The 21,327-nt window shown below is 42.2% G+C and overlaps 1 protein-coding gene, 1 non-coding gene and 1 pseudogene across 6 annotated transcripts in view; 1 reads left to right on the forward strand and 2 right to left on the reverse strand.

Moving 5' to 3' along the window:
- The first annotated feature begins 855 nt into the window (after window positions 1–855).
- AEBP2 (AE binding protein 2) overlaps window positions 856–21,327 on the forward strand; it is a 114,071-nt gene continuing 93,599 nt past the window's right edge. For 2 of the 5 annotated variants that reach the window (XM_054442953.2, XM_054442956.2), the window contains exon 1: window positions 857–1,743. In XM_054442953.2, coding sequence (XP_054298928.1) covers window positions 1,073–1,743 — 671 coding nt within the window. In that variant the 5' untranslated portion in view covers window positions 857–1,072. Of the gene's footprint in view, window positions 1,744–1,967; window positions 2,109–21,327 lie in introns of those variants that run through there. The other 3 variants (XM_054442955.2, XM_054442954.2, XM_054442958.2) reach the window with 3 other exon arrangements.
- On the reverse strand, window positions 7,305–7,408 carry LOC129010980 (U6 spliceosomal RNA). The gene has a single exon (XR_008493129.1). It is a non-coding gene; the product is annotated as a U6 spliceosomal RNA (small nuclear RNA).
- On the reverse strand, window positions 15,073–18,962 carry LOC129009648 (elongation factor 1-alpha 1-like; annotated as a pseudogene).

Below are 21,327 nucleotides of genomic sequence, written 5' to 3' on the forward strand. Positions count from 1 at the left end.
ACAGAAAATATAAAAAACAACCCAGATACTTCAATTTATGTTCACATTTTTATTACAAGTAAGACGTTCAAAATAGTTCAAATATAAAATATATTTTTAGGATAAAATTCTAGAGGAGATATGGAACGTCAATATGAGTTCCAGAAGACAATATTTGGAAATTGTATTTTCCAAACTGTATTTAAAAAAAAATGGATATTAGTGGGTATTAAATCCCTGTGGTATTTAGAATCCATTGGCTATACAGTATTTAAAAAATGCGACAGATGAAATATTTATAAGCCGGAAGAAATGTAGCTGTCATTCTAAACTGTATAAGAACATACACAGCTTTACAAAATTGTTTTAGAAGGCTCATGAAGTAAAAAGTTTGAGGACCTTGAACCAAGATGTTTGCTCTGGGTTCAGGATGTCAACATCCCCAGGGGTATTCAAACATAGGGTGTATTAAAACCTGTCGCCCTGTGTTGCGCATAAAAATTTAGTACCTTACACCGTAGTGTTTTAATTTTTGCCCATTTTAAACGGCTCTCTTCGTAGACTGTAGGCTCGTTCTATTCCTGGCTCAGCGCCTGTACAGAGGGGACACTCCCCAAACACCCCCGGAATGAATGAGTTTATCGTGAGAACTCGGAAGGCTGCTAAAATCCCCGGCCAGCGTTGGAGTTTTCAGTCCTCGTGTCCCTGGGCTTCGAAGCCCGGCAGGGCGTGGGAAGGCCCCAAGGAAACGCTGAGCACTTGCCGGGGCCGGGGCCGCGGGGGGGCGCGGGGCAGCGGGGCGGGCGCCGGGCGGGGGCGCGGGCGCAGAACCCGCAGCCGGGGGAGGTGCCGCCTCGTGCCGCCGCGCAGGCGCGCAGCCGTCTCCGTGTGTGTGCGCGTAGTCGCGCGCCTGTCCCCGCGCGGGCTCCGTAGCGCGTGTGCAGGCTGACGCAGCCCGCGGGCCCTCCTCCTGCTCTGCAGCGGCGTCGGCGGAGTTTTGGGCGTTTGGGAGGGGGGCGAGGGAGCGAGAGTCGAGAGAGGGAGGCGGCGGCGGCGGCGGCGGGGAGGAGGAGGAGGAGGAGTAGGCGCCGCCATGGCCGCCGCTATCACCGACATGGCCGACCTGGAGGAGCTCTCCCGCCTGAGCCCTCTGCCCCCCGGCAGCCCGGGTTCGGCGGCGCGGGGCCGGGCTGAGCCCCCCGAGGAGGAGGAGGAAGAGGAGGAGGAGGAGGAAGAGGAGGCGGAGGCCGAGGCGGTGGCGGCGCTGCTGCTGAACGGCGGCAGCGGTGGGGGCGGCGGAGGCGGCGGCGGAGTGGGGGGCGGCGAGGCAGAGACGATGTCGGAGCCGAGCCCCGAGAGCGCCAGCCAGGCCGGGGAGGACGAAGACGAGGAGGACGACGACGAGGAGGAGGAAGATGAGAGCAGCAGCAGCGGCGGGGGTGAGGAGGAGAGTAGCGCCGAGAGCCTGGTGGGCAGCAGCGGCGGGAGCAGCAGCGACGAGACCCGCTCATTGAGCCCCGGCGCCGCCAGCAGCAGCAGCGGGGATGGGGACGGCAAGGAGGGCCTGGAGGAGCCCAAGGGACCGCGGGGCAGCCAGGGCGGCGGCGGGGGCGGCAGCAGTAGCAGCAGCGTCGTCTCCAGCGGCGGCGACGAGGGCTACGGGACTGGGGGAGGCGGAAGCAGCGCGACCTCCGGGGGCCGGCGAGGCAGCTTGGAGATGTCGTCGGATGGGGAACCCCTGAGCCGCATGGACTCGGAGGACAGGTCAGTGCTCTGAAGCGTTTCCCCTTCCCTTCCTCCTCTTGAACTCCCGGGCCCCTCGGAGGGGGGGACCAAGGCGACTTTTTGCCGCGGTCCCCCTGCTCCCCGAATCCTCGGCCCCTCCCCCAGACTCTCAACTCGGAAATCTCTCGCCGTCGCCGCCGCGCCCCTCTCGCAGCGCATCGCGGCTTCCAACTCTCAAACCGTTCCCCCCCCCCCCACACTCTCCTTTCCCCGCCCTCTTTCCCCTCGGCGCTTCGCTCCTCACGGACCTCAGGACGGCTCTAACTCGGAAACAGTCCCCAAACGGGCCCAGATCCTCTGGCGGAGCAGAAGAGGGCCTTGATGTACACACGTCGGTACTCAAGGTTAGCTTCTTCCAACCGTGTTCGGGAACACTTGTCAGAACTATAATTGACAAGTGTTTCCAATATGGCTGGTCTCGCCTGGATTTAACAGAACTTCCTTGTCCAGGGGGGAGACCCCAGCTATCACTTTTCTCTACTTAAACAAAAAAAGGACTGTTCTTTTATATGAAATCATTGCCTCCCAGATCCCTCATTTGTAGTCAGTCATGTGGTTTCCAACGTGATTTTAACAATCTTTTCTATTTGTTTTGGGAGCATAGCTGGGAAAAAGTTTTAAACACGTATAGATGGTTGTGGAAAAGAATAGTGAATTGATGGCCTTTTAAGATAGCGGAATCAGAGAGTTGGAATCGTAACAAAATACAGTCTTGAAGGTGCAACGTAGTTTGCGGCTTTATAGTAGTGCTTAAACGTGAGAGTCATGATTTTAAATGATTTAAGTCATGCATTGGAGAGGTCTCGGAAGGAATGAGTATTATTTTTCTTACTAAAGCTTGTTAGAAGTAACTGGAGAGTGACAAAAATGCGCATTTTTTCAGAACATTTAAAAAGTGTGATAGTGTATGTTTAATTGTCTTACCATTACTTTTGATCTGTTTGGGTTAGTTGGTTTTTAATGTACTTTTTAAAAAACGAGAATCATATGCATATTATGCCACTTCTAAAGTGTATTAGCGTTTATTTTGACCATCTGCCTATGTTTTGACAATCAGATTTTTTTTTAGACATGCTCCCCAGAAAAGTTTAGCAATGGAAATTTTAGTGGTCGATAGTGATTTTCATTTAAGAGTTTAATATTCTAAAGTTCTAGGAATTCTGATTAATTGATTAAAAACGAACATCTTAGTATTTACATGCTACAAGTAATACAGAGTCCTGGGTATTTTGAAAATCTGGCATTAGATTGTGTTTGACATTAACGTCTAGTTAAGAAAATATCTTCGGGTAAAGTAGACTGTACAAAATTTAGACAGATTGTGTTGAACTGTGTAGGCATGGGTAGGAAGGAGAATGCCTTCAAGAAAATTAAAAATCGACGTAAACTGCACAATGAAGCATGTGCTATTTTTACCATTTTATTCTCCTCTAATACCATTACATATCTGAAAGTTGACATTAGTTTATAAAATCAGCGTTTTTCATTTACTCAGTATACACGTATTATGTTTGCCTACCGCTGTACAAATTAGATGTCTTCCATTTCATTCCCACAACTATGGTGCAAGATAGGTATTATTTTGACTTCGGTTTAACAGATGAAGAAGCAAGTTGAGTATCTTACTCAGGACAGTAAATACAGCATGGAAATGGTGGGCTGGATATGAGCAAAGGTTCTCAAGTCCCCTATTATTTCCACTTAAGAGTTAGAATAATTCGCCTTAAGTAAGTTGAGGCCGGGCGCGGTGGCTCACGCCTGTTAACCCCAGCACTTTGGGAGGCTGAGGTGGGCGGATCACCTGAGTTGGGAGTTTTTGAGATCAGCCTGGCCAACACAGTGAAACCTTATCTACATTAAAAATACAAAAATTACCCGAGAATGGTGGCCCGCGCCTGTGTTCCTAGCTACTCGGGAGGCTGAGGCAGGAGAATCGCTTGAACCAGGGAGGCAGAGGTTGCATTGAGCTGAGATGGTGCCACTGCACTCTAGCCTGGGCGACAGAGCGAGACTCCGTCTCAAAAAAAACCAAGTGATATGTGTCAGAGTTTTGTTTTTAGTTAGTGTCTATTTACTACATCACTTCAGGAGACGAATTATTGGTTAAGTACATTTAGGAAGTGGAGTTGTGGCTTTCATTTGACATTTATGAGATATTTACTTGAGTATATAATTTTTACATCTTATTTCAGAATAAGAAGTAAAATACGGGTGTCACAAATCCAACTACAGTTAAAACTTGATAACCAAGCAAACTTGGTTTTCTTAATGCTTAATTTTAGAGACTACAAAATACTGTTTTTAATGTCACCATTTCAGGGTAATAGATTTGTCACTTATATGAAGAAGGCTTACTAGTGAAACTGGCTTGGGGTCTTAATAATCTTAATTCTGAAACATCTTCTTGTTGCCTTTGAGATTTTTCTCCCAGTTATTTTGAGTTTGGAAAGGATCCGTAATTCTTATAAATTACTGTAGATTACATCAATCTGTGGATTTTATAGATTGATTTCATGGTAAGAAAACATTTTTGTAACTAATGGAAGGATAATCTTAGTTTTAATATGCTCTATAACATTTTTAGGCATTCCTGTTACAAGGATTCTATTATAATGCCCATTTACCTTTCCCATCGTTTTGATTACGTTGTACTTTTTAGTTTATCTGATATGCTCTAGAATTTGATGAACATCTTTGTTAAATATCTTTTTCTTTTTTTTTTTTTGAGACGAGTCTCACTCTGTCGCCCAGGCTGGAGTGCAGTGGTGCGATCTCGGCTCACTGCATCTTCTGCCTCGTGGGTTCAAGCGATTCTCCTGCCTCAGCCTCCTGAGTAACTGGGATTACAGGTGAGTGCCACCACCCCTGGCTAATTTTTTGTTTTTAGTAGAGATGGGATTTCACCATGTTGTCCAGGCTAGTCTTGGAATTCCTGGACCTCAGACGATCCTCCCACCTCGGTCTTTGAAAGTGCTGGGATTACAGGAGTGAGCCACCACTGCAGGCCATGTTAAATATCTTAAGTGCTACTTTTAAAAAGATAATTAGGCCAGGCATGGTGGCTCACCCCTGTAATCCCAGCACTTTGGGAGGCCCAGTTGGGCGGATCATTTGAGGCCAAGGAATTCCAAGACCAGCCTGGACAACATGGTGAAACCCCATCTCTACTAAAAATACAAAAAAATGAGCCAGGCATGATGGTGCAGGCATGTAATCCCAGCTACTCAGGAGGCTGGGGCAGGAGAATGGCTTGAACCTGGGAGGCGGAGGTTACAGTGAGCTGAGATTGCACCACTGCACTCCAGCGTGGGCGGCAGAGCAAGACTCCATCTCAAAAAAAGATAAAGACATAGATATTAGAGGTTATGACCTGAGATGTCATTTATGGTATTGGAAGGTTTTGCGGTAAAAAGTGACTAATTTATGAAATGATTAAATACCACTTGGTACAAAAAGTTGATTTTTTTCCCCCCAGAAGAAAGTTGTTCAAAACCAGTGTAAGTTTATAGCGTGTTTATTTTAGTAAATTTAGAAAATCTTGAAATTTATATGTAATTTTATTTTTACTTTGGTTATAAAGATAGGAAGAAGTATTTTGGTTATAAAGATAGTAGGGAGAAGTATTTAGCTGTGTGAAACCACTAAAAACTAGCTTTTTTTTTACTTTGAACTTTTTTTCTCTTCAGTGAAGCTGAAGTACTCTTTAAAAATTATGCTCTTAGGTTAATTTCAGAGGCTATGGTAACTTTAAAAAATAAAAATAAAAAAATTTTTAAACATAATTTTATTTTCGTTCTTCCAACACAGTATCATGTAAAAATAGTTTAAAATATAGTTGAATGAATGAGTCATCCAAAAAGTGATCAAATGTCAGCACTTGTTACTGAACGTGTATTTATGCTAAAAAAGTTAATGCCAAGAAAATAGAAGACAGTCTCAAGTTCAAGTAGTAAATTAGCTTTTAAATGGAATTTTAATATTTAAAATGCCTGTGGAGTTAGTTTACAAATTAGTACTAGCTATTGAATCAGTTAATATATGAAAGTAAGTACTCTTGGCCAGGCATGTGGCCCACACCTGTGATTCCAGCACTTTGGGAGGCTGAGGAGGGCAGATCACATGAGGTCAGGAGACCAGCCTGAGCATGAACCACCACACCTGGCCTAAATCTTAATATTACTACCTATATTTCGATTTTTGAGTAGTATCTTTGAACTTTAGTTCCTCAACCACAAAACAGGTATTACTCTGAAGTGTTGTTTTGTGGTTCAAGTGAAATAATTTCTGTTAAAGAGTGCTGTGAACTGTTTTGAGGAATCCATCCACGTTGCTTGAATGTGTGCATCTTTTCTGTTGTAGAATGGTATTTTGGAGGGCAGGGACATTTTTGCTTTTTTAGGATCTTTGTAAGTATCTAACATAATATCTTGGGTGTGGTGAATACTCCATTAATTACTAGCATTAAATTGAAAATACCAACAGTAGTATGTATCTATGCATTTATGTATTTATTTTGGGACAGAGTCTTGCTCTGTCACCCAGGCTGGAGTGCAGTGGCGCGATCTCAGCTCACTGCAGCCTCTGCCTCCCGAGTAGCTGGGACCACAGGCACCTGGCCCAACAGTAGTATTTATTTAACGTCTTACTACTTCAGGTCTCTTGTCTATGAAAGGGGGACAATAATGGGTTCCTATCCTGTAAGATTATGTGAATTGTAGAGCATTTGGTACACGTTTATTAAGTGTTTACTATGTGATGGGTATATTCTACAGATGTATATAGAATCCCTGTTATGTGACAGGTGCTTTATTTTTTTTGATATAGGGTCTCACTCTGTCACCCAGGCTGGAGTGCAGTGGTGCAATCTTGGCTCATGGCAGCCTCTGCCTCCCGGGTTCAAGCAATTCTCCTGCCTCAGCCTCCTGAGTACCTGGGATTACAGGCACATGCCACCATGCCCTGCTCATTTTTTTTTTTTGTATTTTTGGTAGAGAGGGTTTCACCATGTTGGCCAGGCTGGTCTCAAACTCTTGACCTTAAATGATCCACTTGCCTCGGCCTCCCAAAGTGCCGGGATTACAGTCATGAGCCACCATGCCCGGCCTCATGCCAGGTACTCTTCTAAATGCTGGGAACACAGCAGGGTATAAAACAAAACCCTTACCTCATGAGTGGCAGAGAGAATCACTGCACAAATGAATTGATAATAGCTAGTAACGTTCATTATTATGAAGTGCTGTACAATCTGGAATGCCCAAAAGTACTGTATCAATCAGGTGTTAGTTGTATGGCAAGAGTCTGCAAATGAGTGTTGCAGAAATTTGCAAAAGGATATGGTAGACTGAAATATTTGATTACAGCATGTACATTTTAATCAGTTTTCTATGACTGTTCTGTGGTGGGCCTAAAAGCCTTCATATGAAACCTTTCATTTTAAATTGTTTTTAATATGTATGTGCAGCTAGTTATAAAAAAAGATAACTAGTTTTCTTCTTTTTTAGACGATAACTAACTGCACGTACATATTAAAAACAATTAGAAAAGAAATGGAATGCTTCATGAATGTGCATGTCATCCTTGTGCAGGGGCCATGCTCATTTTCTCTGTATTCCAAGTTTATCATATATGTTGCTGAAGCAAGCATGCCAGTTATCTATTGGTAAAAAGTTTTGGAATAAGTTTTCTAGTAATGGCAATGCATAGCAGTGGTCTAACCTATGATTAATTTATTTTTGCGGTGAATAGTTTGCATTTGTGAAAGTAGTAATTATATTGGTCTTAAAAACTAAGACCCAATGCGCCCCATTTAGTGATAAGAAACATGACGGTATCACCTCAGATACTTACTTTTTAAAGAGCAGGCTAAAGAGATTCTTGTATTCTGTTTTTTCTGTAAATTGCGACATGGTGCATTCAAATTAGAACTGGAGGCAGGTATGGTTAGTCACCCCTGTCATCCCTGCACTTTGGAAGGCCAAGGTGGGAGGATCCCTTGAGCCTAGGAGTTCGAGACCAGCCAGGACAGTGTAACAAGATCCCATCTACAGGCAGGGCACAGTGGCTCACGCCTGTAATCCCAGCACTTTTGGAGGCTGAAGCAGGCGGATCACAAGGTCAGGAGATCAGGACCATCCTGGCTAACGGTGAAACCCCGTCTCTACTAAAAATACAGAAAAAAATTAGCTGGGCATGGTGGCGGGCACCCGTAGTTCCAGCTACTTGGGAGGCTGAGGCAGGAGAATGGCGTGAACCCAGGAGGTGGAGCTTGCAGTGAGCAGAGTTTGTGCCACTGCACTCCAGCCTGGGCGACAGAGCGAGACTCCGTTTCAAAAAAAAAAAAAAAAGATCCCATCTACAAAAGATGAAAAAATTAGCCAGATGTGGTGGCACATGCCTCAATTCCTAGCTACTTGAAAGGCTGAGGCAGGAGGATCACTTGGGTCCAGGAGTCTGAGGCTGTAGTGAGCTGTGATTGTGCCACTGTAGTCAAACCTGGGTGACAGAGCAAAAAAAATACCAAAAAACCAAAAAACAAATTAGAGTTGGAACGTGTTGTATAGTCAGTGACTAAAGATTTTGTGTGGGAAGGGGGACAGATTTTAGGCTTGGGTAAATGATGAAGAGAGAATTCTAGAAAGCCTAACTGAAACATGTAGGCAGGAATGAGCGTAGCATGCTCAGGAGACTTCCTGCCAACATCTAAGGATGCGCCACTGGACCTGGGAAGTAAGAATTAATGGTGCAAGTGAGGCCTTTTATGCCAACACAGGTGTGTACGTCTCTCAGTATAGGTTTGTGAATCAAATTCTTTTTATTCTCTTCACTTTCTGGCTGCATAATTCCCTAGTTCACATTGAAGTCTTACCTTAAACAGGCTGGTTCCTTGTTAGACATATTGTCAGCATTCCGAGTTCTTTATTGCCCTCACCCCAGTGTGGGTAATTGTTTACCATTTGTCTCCACTGCTGAGTTGTGTGCTCCCTGAGAAGAAAAACCATGTCTGTCTTGATTGGCACTTTATCTGTAGCACCTGGCTATGTAAATGTTATTTATTTCTGAATACATTTTCTTGAGGATTTAATTTAAACAATAGTTCGCATTGTTTTTCCAGACACAACCGTCACTAGAATAACTAAAGGAACGTCGAGTAGTGAAAGAGCATGGACGTAATCTAACTTCTCGGAAGTTGCTTATCTGTAAAATAGGAGCAGTGTTAGGATTAAGTGAGATGACATGCAAAGGGGTTATGTATTTACTTCACAGAGTCATTTATATCCCCATTTCTCATGCAGAGATGGTGCAGTGGAAAGAATACTCCAGCTGAGGATAAGTGATCAGTATTGTAGTCTTGACTTTATTGCTGTCAGGAAATGTGGCAAATTGTTTATTTCTGTGAAGCTCAGATTGATTCTTTTCCTTAAAAATGAGGGTTTTTGACAAAACAGTATAAAGTAATTTGGAGCTCAAATGCGAGGGTACTGCTGTAGAGTTGGCAAGTACTTTAAATACAATTAAACAAATAGATAATATATTATCTTCTTTAAACAAACTCGGAATATTGCCGTGTGTGGCTTTGTTATATCCAGGATCTCAAGGATATTTTAGGTAGGTTCTTTTGGGTTTAAAAATCACCGTATTTCTTTTTTAAAAATTTTTTTATTTTTGAAAATAGAGACTAGGTCTTGCTATGTTGCCGAGACTGGTTTTCAACTCTTGGGCTCCAGTGATTCTCTCTCCTTGGCCTCCCAAAGTGCTGGGATTACAGGCGTGAGCCACCGTGCCTGGCCAGAAGTCATCATATTTCTACTTTATATTTATGGTGTTGTATTGAAATATCCATTTGTGTTTATTTCCTCTAGGCTATAACATTTTAAAAGTAAAGGTCAGGCCGGACATGGTGGCTCACACCCGTAGTAAAAATACAAAAATTAGGCGCATGCCTGTAATCCCAGCTACTTGGGAGGCTGAGGCAGGAGAATAGCTTGAACCCGGGAGGTGGAGGTTGCAGTGATCCGAGATCGTGCCATTGTGCTCCAGCCTGGGCAACAGAGCAAGACTCCATCTCAAAAAAAAAAAAAAAAAAAAAAAAGTAAAGATCAGGTCTCATTTATACTTGCAGAACTTGCCTTCTGCACTCACTTAGTATGTCGTAGCCTGTATTCATTCTCAGTAATTGTTGAATTCAACTGAATGTGGAAATACCTGATTGCATATTTCTTTCTCAGTTTCATTAGTGTGGCTGATGAAAGAAAAAGAGAACAGTTTTTTTTGTTTTGTTTGTACTTCGAGACAGGGTCTTGCTCTGTCACTCAGGCTGGAGTGCAGTGGTACCATCACAGCTCACTGCAGCCTCAAACTCCTGGACCCAAGTGACTGTGCTGCCTCAGCCTTCCAAATTGCTGGAGCTACAGGCATGCACTACCATGCCCAGCTAATTTTTTCATTTTTTGTAGAGATGGGGTCTCCGTGTGTTGCCCAGGCTGGTCTCGAACCCCTGAGCTCAAGCAGTCCTCCCACCTTGGCCTCCCAAAGTACAGGGATTACAGGTGTGAGCCACCACACCTGGCCATCATTACTTTTCATAAATATTTTTTAAAGTACAAAGAGTAGATGAATTGGCAATAGATTTTTTAGTGTTATAAATTAATCTTGGAAATTGTTATTTCAACATGTGTTTTGAGGTGTTGAGTCAAGAATGACAGTAGTCATTCTTGTCAGAAATGCATACTGAAATCATCTGATTTTTTCCTCAGAATTTCCTTAGGAAAGATCTTTTTGTGATTTAATACTAATTAAACCTTCAAATGTAATTGCTTCTTTATTAAATGGGTGTTGTTCTTCATAGTGGATTTTTTTTTTTAAACATACCATCTTTGTGTATATACATTTCTCCGGAAATGTTTGTGAAAAGGTAAAGATAACTTCCTTAGTGTAATTGTGTTGAAGTGGAATGTTTCTAGTGTTTGTGAAGATGTCAGTTGCTGGCTGATATTTTAAGCTGGATGAAAAATGTGGGTGAAGTAATCTTAAAGGGTGATAGATTTGATATGAGAAATTTAAAGTAATGTGCTCAGTGCATAGTGGTGATAAAAGAATGTAGCCTACTTGTTTTCCATAGACTATATTTCATCATTGTTGCATAAAGTCCCTTTTGGCCAATTTAGTGAATGCTGCTGGGTCTTCCGGAGAGAAAATCGTTTGTCTTTAACCAGAGAAATAATTGTGGGGATAGAAAGTAGTCTTTTTCTTGATGAAAAAAAATTCATTTTAGCTTTTTAAATTACAGTGATAATAGCTTGTAGTAATAGTGATAATATCTTGGTTTTGGCTAATGATTTTTAATGTGCTTCCAGTTAATTTTTTAAAAAATTTTTTTAGTGTGACAAAGCCATATATTTTACTTGCCTTAAAAAATACTACTTAAGTTTCTCGCTAAAAATGGTGAGCATTTACTATGTGCAAGGCTCTGACTAGGTTTGGGAGTTTACTCTGAATAGAGGTTTATAGGTGACAGTACAAATTAACTGGATCATATGGGAGCAGAATTCCTTCCACCTTAGGTGAATAGGAAGGGCCTTAGGGAAATCTGACTTATTTATAACACACACATGTAATAAAATAGGCACTTGTCTTTACTTTTTTTTCCTAATTGAGTTTATAGACCAAAAAGCCTACAGCACCACCACAGTTTTGAAAGCAAAATCAGGTAGCCTTACAGAATCTGATGTGTCTAAGTTCCTTAATCCTGTTTAAGACCAGTTTTATAATTTGCTCTTTGTCCTTCGTAAGTAGAAAAAGTGACTACCCCATTGCCCTGGGAGGGAATGTTTGGAGTTGGATTTGATGTTGTCATTGTTAGGCTCAAATCTGTTTCAGTGGCCTAAGTTCTAAATTTGGGACAATTTCTTTCTACCCTCAGTGTTGCTTTCTATGACTGACCTTGAATTTTTATGAAGCTAATTGACTTGTAGGAATCAAATTTAATAGTTTTATCTTGTTAGTAAAACTATCTGCCTGAATGGGTCAAATTTTATGTAGATGTTAAATATCTCTTTTGTGTTATGCACTATGAATGTACAAAACCAAAGAACTTTTGCTTGTGTGCTACACTAGATGAAAGTTTTGCATACTAGATGAAAATGTCAGCCTGGCACGGTGACTCATGCCTGTAATCTCAGCATTTTGGGAGGCTGAGGAGGGAGGATAGCTTCAACCCAGGAGTTTGAGACCAGCCTAAGCAACATAGTGAGATCCCATTTCTACCAAAAAAAAAAAAAAAAAAGCCAGATGTAGTGGTGCATACTTGTAGTCCCAGCTACTCAGGAGGCTGAGATGGGAGGATCGTTTGAACCTGGGAAGTTGAGGCTGCAATGAACTATGATTGTGCCACTGTACTCCTGCCTGAGTGACAAGAGTGAGACGTTGTCTCAAAAAAAAAAGGGTCATTTTTTTTTTAGTTGCACTAAAGGAGTGTTAGTGCCATTTTGATGTATACTGTAGGCTGTATTTCAATTATTTCTTGAATCAGTAGTTCATTCAAGTTTCTCCTTTGAATGTATACTAGTATGACAGTTTTTTTTGGCATTACTGTTTTGCACTTGTTTGACTATGGGCAAATCTTAGTTTATCTGAAAGAAAAGGATACGAATAACAGTTTATTAGAGTTGTAAGCATTAGAGTTAATACACATCAAACATTGTTGCAGTTATTATGGCTGCATGACAGCCCTTTTCCAATATTTAGTAGTTTAAAACTACAGCATTTATTTTATTTATGAATCTATGATTTGGGCCGGGTTCTGCAGGGTCAGCTCATTTCTGCTCTACTTGGTATCAGCTTGTGGAAGCAGCTTAAAGATGGGGGACTGGAATCAGAATGCCCACTGACTCATGTCATGTATCTGTCACATGTCTGGTGCCTGGACTGGGAAGACTCAAAACAGATGGGGGTCAGAACAGCTGGGGCTTCTCAGGCATCCCTCTCTAGCTCTGTGTATGTTCTTCACGGGATCTCTTCAACTTTGCGGCTTCAGGGGAGCCAGATTTCTTAAATGGTAGTTGAGGACTTCCAAGCTGAGTGTTCTGAGAGCGAGCCAGGCTGAAACTGTGTTTCCTTTTATGACTTAGCCTTGGAAGTCTGGCAGCATCACTTCTGCAGTAGTCTCAGGCCTGATCAAATTCAAGGGCAGGTAATACAAACCACACCTATAGTGCTGTATAATAAGAAGAGGAGTTAAGGATGGGGTCTTTCAAAAGTGACCATTTTTTAATTTTTTTTTTTTTTTTTTTAAGAGACAAGGTCTCGCTTGCTGGGTTGCCCAGGCTGGAGTGCAGTGGCTATTCACAGGCACAGTCATGGCATAGTGCAATGTTGAGCTCTGATACTCAAGCCATCCTACCACCTTAGCCTCCTGAGTAGCTGGGACTACAGTTGTGCATCACTGCACCTGGCATAAAAGTGGCCATCTTTTATTTTTATTTATTTATTTTTGAGATGGATTCTTGCTCTCTCACCCAGACGGGAGTGCAGTGGCACAATCTTGGTTCACTGCACTTCTGCCTCTTGGGTTTAAGCGATCCTGCTGCCTCAGCCTCCTAAGTAGCTGGGATTACAGGCATGCGCCCACACACTCAGCTAATTTTTGTATTTTTAGTAGAGGTAGGGTTTCACCATGTTGGCCAGGCTGGTCTCAAACTCCTGACCTCAAGTGATCCGCCCACCTCACCCTCCCAGAGTGCTGGGATTTTTATTTTTATTGAGATGGAGTTTCACCATATTACACAGGCTGGTCTTGAACTCCTGGATTCAAGTGATGTGTCTGCCTCGACCTCCCAAAGTGCTAGGATTACAGGCAAGAGCCACTACTCCTGGCCAAAAGTGGCCATCTTTAAAAAAATACGATCTGACACAAGCACATAGAACAATGCAGGATATATAGCAAATGCTCAGTGTTAGCTGTTAATATAAAAAGTAGAAAGAAGATTTAGAGTGCCTTTTGCTATTTTATATAGTAGTTTACATAATTGCTTTTTTTTTTCCTTAATAGTCATAACCTGTAACAGGCAAGGTTGTTAATGGTTTTCTTTTTCTTTTTTTGTTGTTGTTCATGGTTTTCTTGAAGTACCTGTTTCATTTGGTTGTTTTAGCTTTTAATCCCTTTGTCAAGCCTAGACTAAATATTAGGGCAAATAATTATAATCTGTTTCAATGAATGGAGATGAGAAATGGTAACTCAAGTAAAGAATTTTTACTCTTAGAGTTGTGCATTAGGTGTACAACTTCAGAGTTCTTAAGATATAGGGGATTCTTAAATGCTTTTGCAATGTTTTGAATTTTACTCTTTAAGAAATTGATTATAAGGGCGGGAGAGACATACTGTAATCTTTCTAGTGTAAGTGGCAGTTTTGTAGATGAAAGGAATATCACCTGGTAGCTGAATGATAGTTTACCTGTTAATATGATTAGATTAGGATTTCCTTTGTATTGTTGTAATGTTTACCTAGTTTGATAGACTTTAAAAAACTATATAGACTTACTTTTTTTTTTTTTTTTGAGACGGAGTCTCACTTTGTCGCCCAAGCTGGAGCGCAGTAGCATGATCTCGGCTCACTGCAAGCTCCGCCTCCCAGGTTCATGCCATTCTCCTGCCTCAGCCTCCTGAGTAGCTGGGACCACGGGCGCCCGCCACCACGCCCGGTTAATTGTTTTGTATTTTTAGTAGAGATGGGGTTTCACTGTGTTAGCCAGGATGGTCTCGATCTCCTGACCTTGTGATCCACCCACCTCAGCCTCCCAAAGTGCTGGGATTACAGGTGTGAGCCACCGTGCCCAGCCGACTTATGTTCTTTCTTAAAAGTTTTTTTGTAGAGATGGGGTCTTGTCATGTTGCCCAGGCTGGTCTCGAACTCTTGGCCTCAAGCATTCCTCTCACCTTGGCCTCCCAACATGTTGGGATTATAGGCATGAACCACTGTGCCTGACCTATATACTTTTTTTTTTGAGAAGTAGTCTTGCTCTTTTGCTTGATCGATCTCAGCTCACTGCAGCCTCCACTTCCTGGGTTCAAACGATTCTCCTGCCTCAGCCTCCTATGTAGCTGGGATTACAGGCACGCAACACCATGCCCGGCTAATTTTTGTGTTTTTAGTAGAGACGGGGTTTTGCCATGTTGGCTAGGCTGGTCTCAAACTCCTGAACTCAGGTGATCCGCCCGCCTTGGCCTCCCAAAGTGCTGGGATTATAGGCGTGAGCCACTGCACCCGGACAAATGAATTTAAATTTGAAGTGAGTGTTTGTGGATGATACATGTTTATGTCAGTTTTAGCATCCAGTTTCTTTCTTTCTTTGTTTTTTGAGACAGAGTCTTGCTCTGTCACCCGGGCTGGAGTGCGGTGGAGGCGGGATCACAGCTCACTGCAAACTCCATCCACCTCCATGGCTCAAGTGATTCTCCCTGCCTCAGCCTCCCAAAGTTCTGGGATTACAGGCTTGATCCACCATGCCTGGCCCCCAATTTATATCTTTATTCTGTTTTGGCTGCTTGGTTCTGCAAATCTGATTTGGAGATATGGACAGTCTCCATGTCTCCATGTGTACCTTAGTTCTTTTTTAAATAGAGATGGGGTCTCGCCGTGTTGCCAGGCTGATCTCCACCTCCTGAGCTTAAGCGGTTGGCCGCCTCTGCCTCTCAAAGTGCTGGGATTAACAGATGTGAGCAACTGCGCTGATGACCACATTAGTTCTACTGATTTAGGAACAGGGATTAGTAGTAAGGACATTTTATTTGGAAGACAACATTGTTTATTGACTTTAATTGTTTTCACTTCCTGTCACAAATGCAAAAGTGACCAGAACCTCACACTGAACTCTTAATACTGTTTTATGTCAACTTTTAATTGTTACCACACACACACACACACACTTGGCTAGACCCGTAAGTGAGGGGAAGATTCACAAAGTAATTGTGGGGAAAGGTCTTTAATTGGTTAAGGTATAAGGTATACGATTTGCAGGCATGATTTTATGTGAATGAAGATGTGAAGGCTTAAATTAGGGTGGTAGAAACACCAGTGCAGCAGAGCCGTAGCCTTTTTACTCAGTGATGTATTCATAGAAAATTCTGAAATTCGTAGATTTTAGTTTTTTTGAATGTCAATAAATTATGCTTGATTTCAGGTTATATACTCTCAATCCTTCAAGTCCTTGTCCTCTACCTTCCTTTAAAGTTAGACATTTCAGTGCTTGCTTTGGCAGCACATATACTGAAAAAAATAAAGTTGGACATTTCAGTAGGCTAGACCTCACCAAAGATACGGCAGGTGGGTGGAGGGGGGAGAATGACCCAAAGTTACCAAGGAAAATCTACAACACAAATGAATTTGCTCACAGAACCGAAAAGAAGACTGCCGATAAGGCTTGCCCCTATCCATTTGACCTCAGACTGAATTTCAAATTCAGCAGTTAACCTCAGAATAAAATAAAGGTATTCCCATTTAGAAACATATTCTTTTGCTCTGTTTTAGGGAGGTACTCAAGCTTTGGTGGTTCTCAGTTTTTTTTTTCATGAGATAGAATCTTGCTCTGTCATCCAGGCTGGAGTGCAGTGGCACAATCATAGCTCACTGCAGCCTTGGACTTGTAGCAATCCTCCCACCTTAGCCTCCTGTGTAGCTGGGATTATAGGCACGTACCAACATGCCCAGCTAATTTTTTTTTTTTAAGAGACAAGGTCTTGCTATGTTGCCCAGGTTGCTCTTGAACTTCCAGCCTCTAGAAATCCTCCCGCTGCAGCCTCCCAAGTTGCGCCTGGCGGAAGTCATATTTCAATAGCCCTTTAAGATAATTGTGTTGCAATTTGGTAATAAGACAACACTTGGCAAGTGGTAGTTTCTTAAAGATTATTTGCAATGTGCAATCAGAAACCATATTAGTGAACTTTTCTCAGTTACTTTAAGACCGTAGTTTTGTCCTTCTCAGTCATGGTAACATAAGCATCCATGTATTGCTTCCTATGCTCATGCACCTTGTCATTTAGCAAAGTGATCTTTATAACTTCCTCAGTATTGGCAACCGTGTCAGCCCTGGTCATGTCCACCAAGCAGATACTTGCCTGGAAGCAATTCGAGTCTCAAAGTTGGGGCTGTTCTGGATATATGAGTGAGACAGGCTTCGAATTTCCAAAGGAAACCATTTTTATAAAATCATACAGTTGGTCGCTCTAGCTGTTGGGTGGAAAACTGGTCTGCTAGGTAGTTTCTAAACTAAGGGAAAAGAGAAAAAGGAGAATGTTGCTGATGTTGAAAATATCTCAGGTTGCTCCCTAAATATTCCATTGACATCTCTAACAACGTGTGTGTAGGTGTTTTTTAAACTTAAAAATTTGGTTTACCATTTTACCATATGAAACAATTTCTTAGATGGTCTCGTCAGTTTCAGTTAGGTAACAATACTAGTCAAAGAGATCTTTTTTTTTTTTCCTCATTAAACTTTTTTAATGGCTCTCAAAATTCTTTGACAAATATTTGGTCAAGTTGTTTCCATTAAAAAGTACTGATTTTAAAAACTAATAACTTAAAACTGCCACACACAAAAAAGAAAACCAAAGTGGTCCACAAAACATTCTCCTTTCCTTCTGAAGGTTTTACAATGCATTGTTATAACCAGTCTTTTACTACTAAACTTAAATGGCCAATTGAAACAAACAATTCTGAGACCATTCTTCCACCACTGATTAAGACCAGGGTGGCAGGTATTAGGGATAATATTCATTTAGCCTTTTGAGCTTTTTGGGCAGATTTGGTGACCTTGCCAGCTCCAGCAGCCTTCTTGTTCACTGCTTTGATGACATCCACCGCAACTGTCTGTCTCATATCATGAACAGCAACGCGACTCAGAGGTGGGTAGTCTGAGAAGCACTCAACACACATGGGCTTGCCAGGAACCATACCAACGTTGGCAGCATCACCAGAGTTGAAGAAGTTAGGGCTGTCTTCCAGCATTTTGCCAACATGGCAATCCATCTTTTCCTTCAGCTCAGCAAACTTGCATGCAGTGTGAGCTGTGTGGCAATCCAGTGCCAGGGCATAGCCAGCACTTATTTGGCCTGGATGGTTCAGGGTAATCACTTGAGCAGTGAAGCCAGCCGCTTCCATTGGTGGGTCGTCTTTGCTGTCACCAGCATCATTGCCATGACGAACATCCTTGACAGACACATTCTTGACATTGAAGCCCGCATTGTCCCCAGGAAGAGTTTCACTCAAAGCTTCATGGTGCATTTTGACAGATTTTACTTCAGTTTTAATGTTGACTGGAGCAAAGGTGACCACCATACCAGGTTTGAGAACGCCGGTCTCCACTTGGCCAACAGGAACAGTACCAATACCACCAATTTTTGTAGACATCCTGGAGAGGCAGGCAAAGCGGCTTGTTAGTTGGATGAGTTGGTGGTAAGATGTAGTCCAGAGCCTCAAGCAGCATGGTTCCACTGGTATTGCCATCCTTACGGGAGGATTTTCATCCCTTGAACCAAGGCATGTTAGCACTTGGCTCCAGCATGTTGTCACCATTCCAACCAGAAATTGGCAAAAATGCTTCTGTGTCGGGGTTGTAGCCGATTTTCTTAATTTAAGTGTTGACTTCCTTAACAATTTCCTCATATCTCTTCTGGCTGTAGGGTGGCTCAGTGGAATCCATTTTGTTAACACTGACAATTAGTTGTTTCACACCCAGTGTGTAAGCCAGAAGGGCATGCTCCTAGGTCTGTCCATTCTTGGAGATAACCAGCTTCAAATTCACCAACACTGGCAGCAACAAGCAGGACAACACAGTCAGCCTAAGATGTCCTGTAATCATGTTTTTGGTGAAGTCTCTGTGTCCTAGGGCATGAATGATAGTCAGGTATCACTTGCTGGTCTCAAATTTCCACAAGGAGGTATCAATGGTGTTACCACGTTCACGCTCAGCTTTCAGTTTATCCAAGACCCAGGCCTACTTGAAGGAGCCCTTTCCCATCTCAGCAGCCTCCTTCTCAAATTTTTCAATGGTTCTTTTGTCTATGCTACCACATTTGTAGTTCAGATGGCCAGTAGTGGTGGACTTCTCTGAATCTACGTGTCCAATGACGACAATGTTGATATGAGTCTTTTCCTTTCCCATTTTGGCTTTTAGGGGTAGTTTTCACGACACCTGTGTTCTGGCAGCAAACCCGTTGTGAAAAGAAAAAAAAGCTAGTCAGAGAGATCTTTTCGGTTCCTTCTACTCAAAATGTCACAGCAGTATCAAGCGGGCACTTGTTAGAAATGCTTTAACTCGGGACCTACCCTAAACCTACTGAATCAGAATCTGCAGTTAATAAGGGCCCATTTGATTTGTATACACATGAAAGTTTGAGAAACACTGCTTTAGATTATCTAAGCTGTCTGCATGGTGTGAGTGTATTGTCTGGCTTAGGTATTCTTCCAACTGTCAGGCTGTGTAGGTCTTCACATTTCATGAAATCAGTAGGTGTTCGTTGAAAAGGAGAATTAACTGTGTGAAAAAATTTAACATATGTATGGTCCTAGAAATACTATAGGTGGATTGTCTCTTGTTACATAACGTATTATAGGAGGAAGGGCACTGCTTTCTGTGAAATTGCTATGTAGCTCAGGGTCCTGTCACAATCAGAAGTTACCTGTCATTTGTTTTCTGTCCTCTACTGTTGCATCAGGTCTGTTGCCTTCATCAGTTGAGAGAATGGAGAGGACCACTGGTGGCAGCATGGGTCTGGGGCCAAAAGGGAGCCTGGAGGCTTAGGATTGGATACTTTCTAGAAGTTGGAGGAGCCTAAGAGGGGTTGTGAAGCAGAACTTCTGTTGGCCCTGTTCAGCTTGGGGGAGACTCTGTGTGGGATGTCTTGAGTGTCCCAGGACCTGCCTCTCACCTTGTCTGCCATTATATTCACAGCTTAGTCTCCAGTGGTAGGGAAAGCTCATGCTCTTAACATTTATATTGTGCTGTCTTTATGAGGAGCTGTATCCACATGAAGTATTGTTTCAAGTATGTGATATCACACATAGACTCAACAATGCTTACTGTTAACAGATTTTGGACTTTTTTTATATGGTTCCTTTTCTTTGGTAAAGGTAATAAGCAAAAGTACATGAAGGACTATGTAGATAGACAGATTCCATAATGATGTTTCGCAGCTGTATAAATCTCTCTTAATCTTACTTTGTCCAGTTAAAAAAAATTGATTTGGTTTTCAACTAATTTTGGACTTTTTAATAAAAGCAGTATAGGTACAACATGGTTAAAATGGTATAAAAGGGTATATACAGTGAAAGATAAGTTTGTCTCCCACTCTTCCCTTCCCCCAAATATTTACTAGGTTTCATATATCTTTCTGTGCCTTTGGAGACTAGCTGTATCTCTGTCTCCCTCCCCCACTTAGGTATGCAAATTGGATCATTACTACCCTGCACTTGTGTGTGTTTTACTTAACTATACCTTGGAGATTGTTCCATGATAGTTCATTGAGTTTTTTGTTGCTTTTCCTGAGATTGTTTATAAGTTGGTTATGATTGGTTGTTCAGTTAGAATTATTAGTATTTGCCTTGGAGTTAAATTAGTATAGTTTATGTAAGTATGTGCTTTACAGTTGAATGTTTTAAAATATATAAAGCAAGTGATAGGGAAAATAGGTAACCATTTCAGGGTTAAGGGCCTCATGAGACTTGAATTTCTTTTTTTATTTTTATTTATTTTTTTTGAGACGGAGTCTTGCTCTGTTGCCCAGGCTGGAGTGCAGTGGTGCGATCTGGGCTCACCGCAAGCTCTGCCTCCTGGGTTCATGCCATTCTCCTGCCTTAGCCTCCTGAGTAGCTGGGACTGCAGGCGCCTGCCACTATGCCTGGCTAATTTTTTGTGTTTTTAGTACAGACGGGGTTTCACTGTGTTAGCCAGGATGGTCTCGATCTCCTGACCTTGTGATCTGCCCGCCTCTGCCTCCCAAAGTGCTGGGATTACAGGCGTGAGCCACTGTGCCCGGCTGGGGGAAACTTGAAATTTCTAGGGTTTAAATAAAATATGTATTTCGGTATAGAAAAACCACCATACCCAAGGCTAGTCTTGCAACAACAAACAATATATGCATATTCAGATATTCAAGAGCTGATTCACATTTGAGAGTTTACAGAGATTACAGAGTTTTAGAATGAAGCCTTAGAGTTGCAATTTAGAATCTATATTGACTAGGCAGGTAAATATATATTTATTGCATTTAACTAACTAGGTAGGTAGATAAATGAGTTTAAATACTAGAATATCCTTTAAAGGAAAACCTGAGACATTTTTCATATCTGAAGCATCCTACAAAAATATCTTTGCTTTTAAAAATGGATACGTTTCTAGCATGGGCAGCAAAACAAGACTCTGCCACTACAAAAAATAGAAAAATTAGCTGGGTGCAGTGGCCCATGCCTGTAGTCCCAGTACTTTGGGAGGCCAAGGCAGGAGGATTGCTTGAGCCCAGCCTGGGCAACATAAAGAGACCTCATCTCTACAGAAATTAAAAAAATCTAGTCG

The sequence above is a fragment of the Pongo pygmaeus genome, chromosome 10 (genome assembly GCF_028885625.2).
Source record: "Pongo pygmaeus isolate AG05252 chromosome 10, NHGRI_mPonPyg2-v2.0_pri, whole genome shotgun sequence".
Lineage (NCBI taxonomy): Eukaryota > Metazoa > Chordata > Mammalia > Primates > Hominidae > Pongo > Pongo pygmaeus.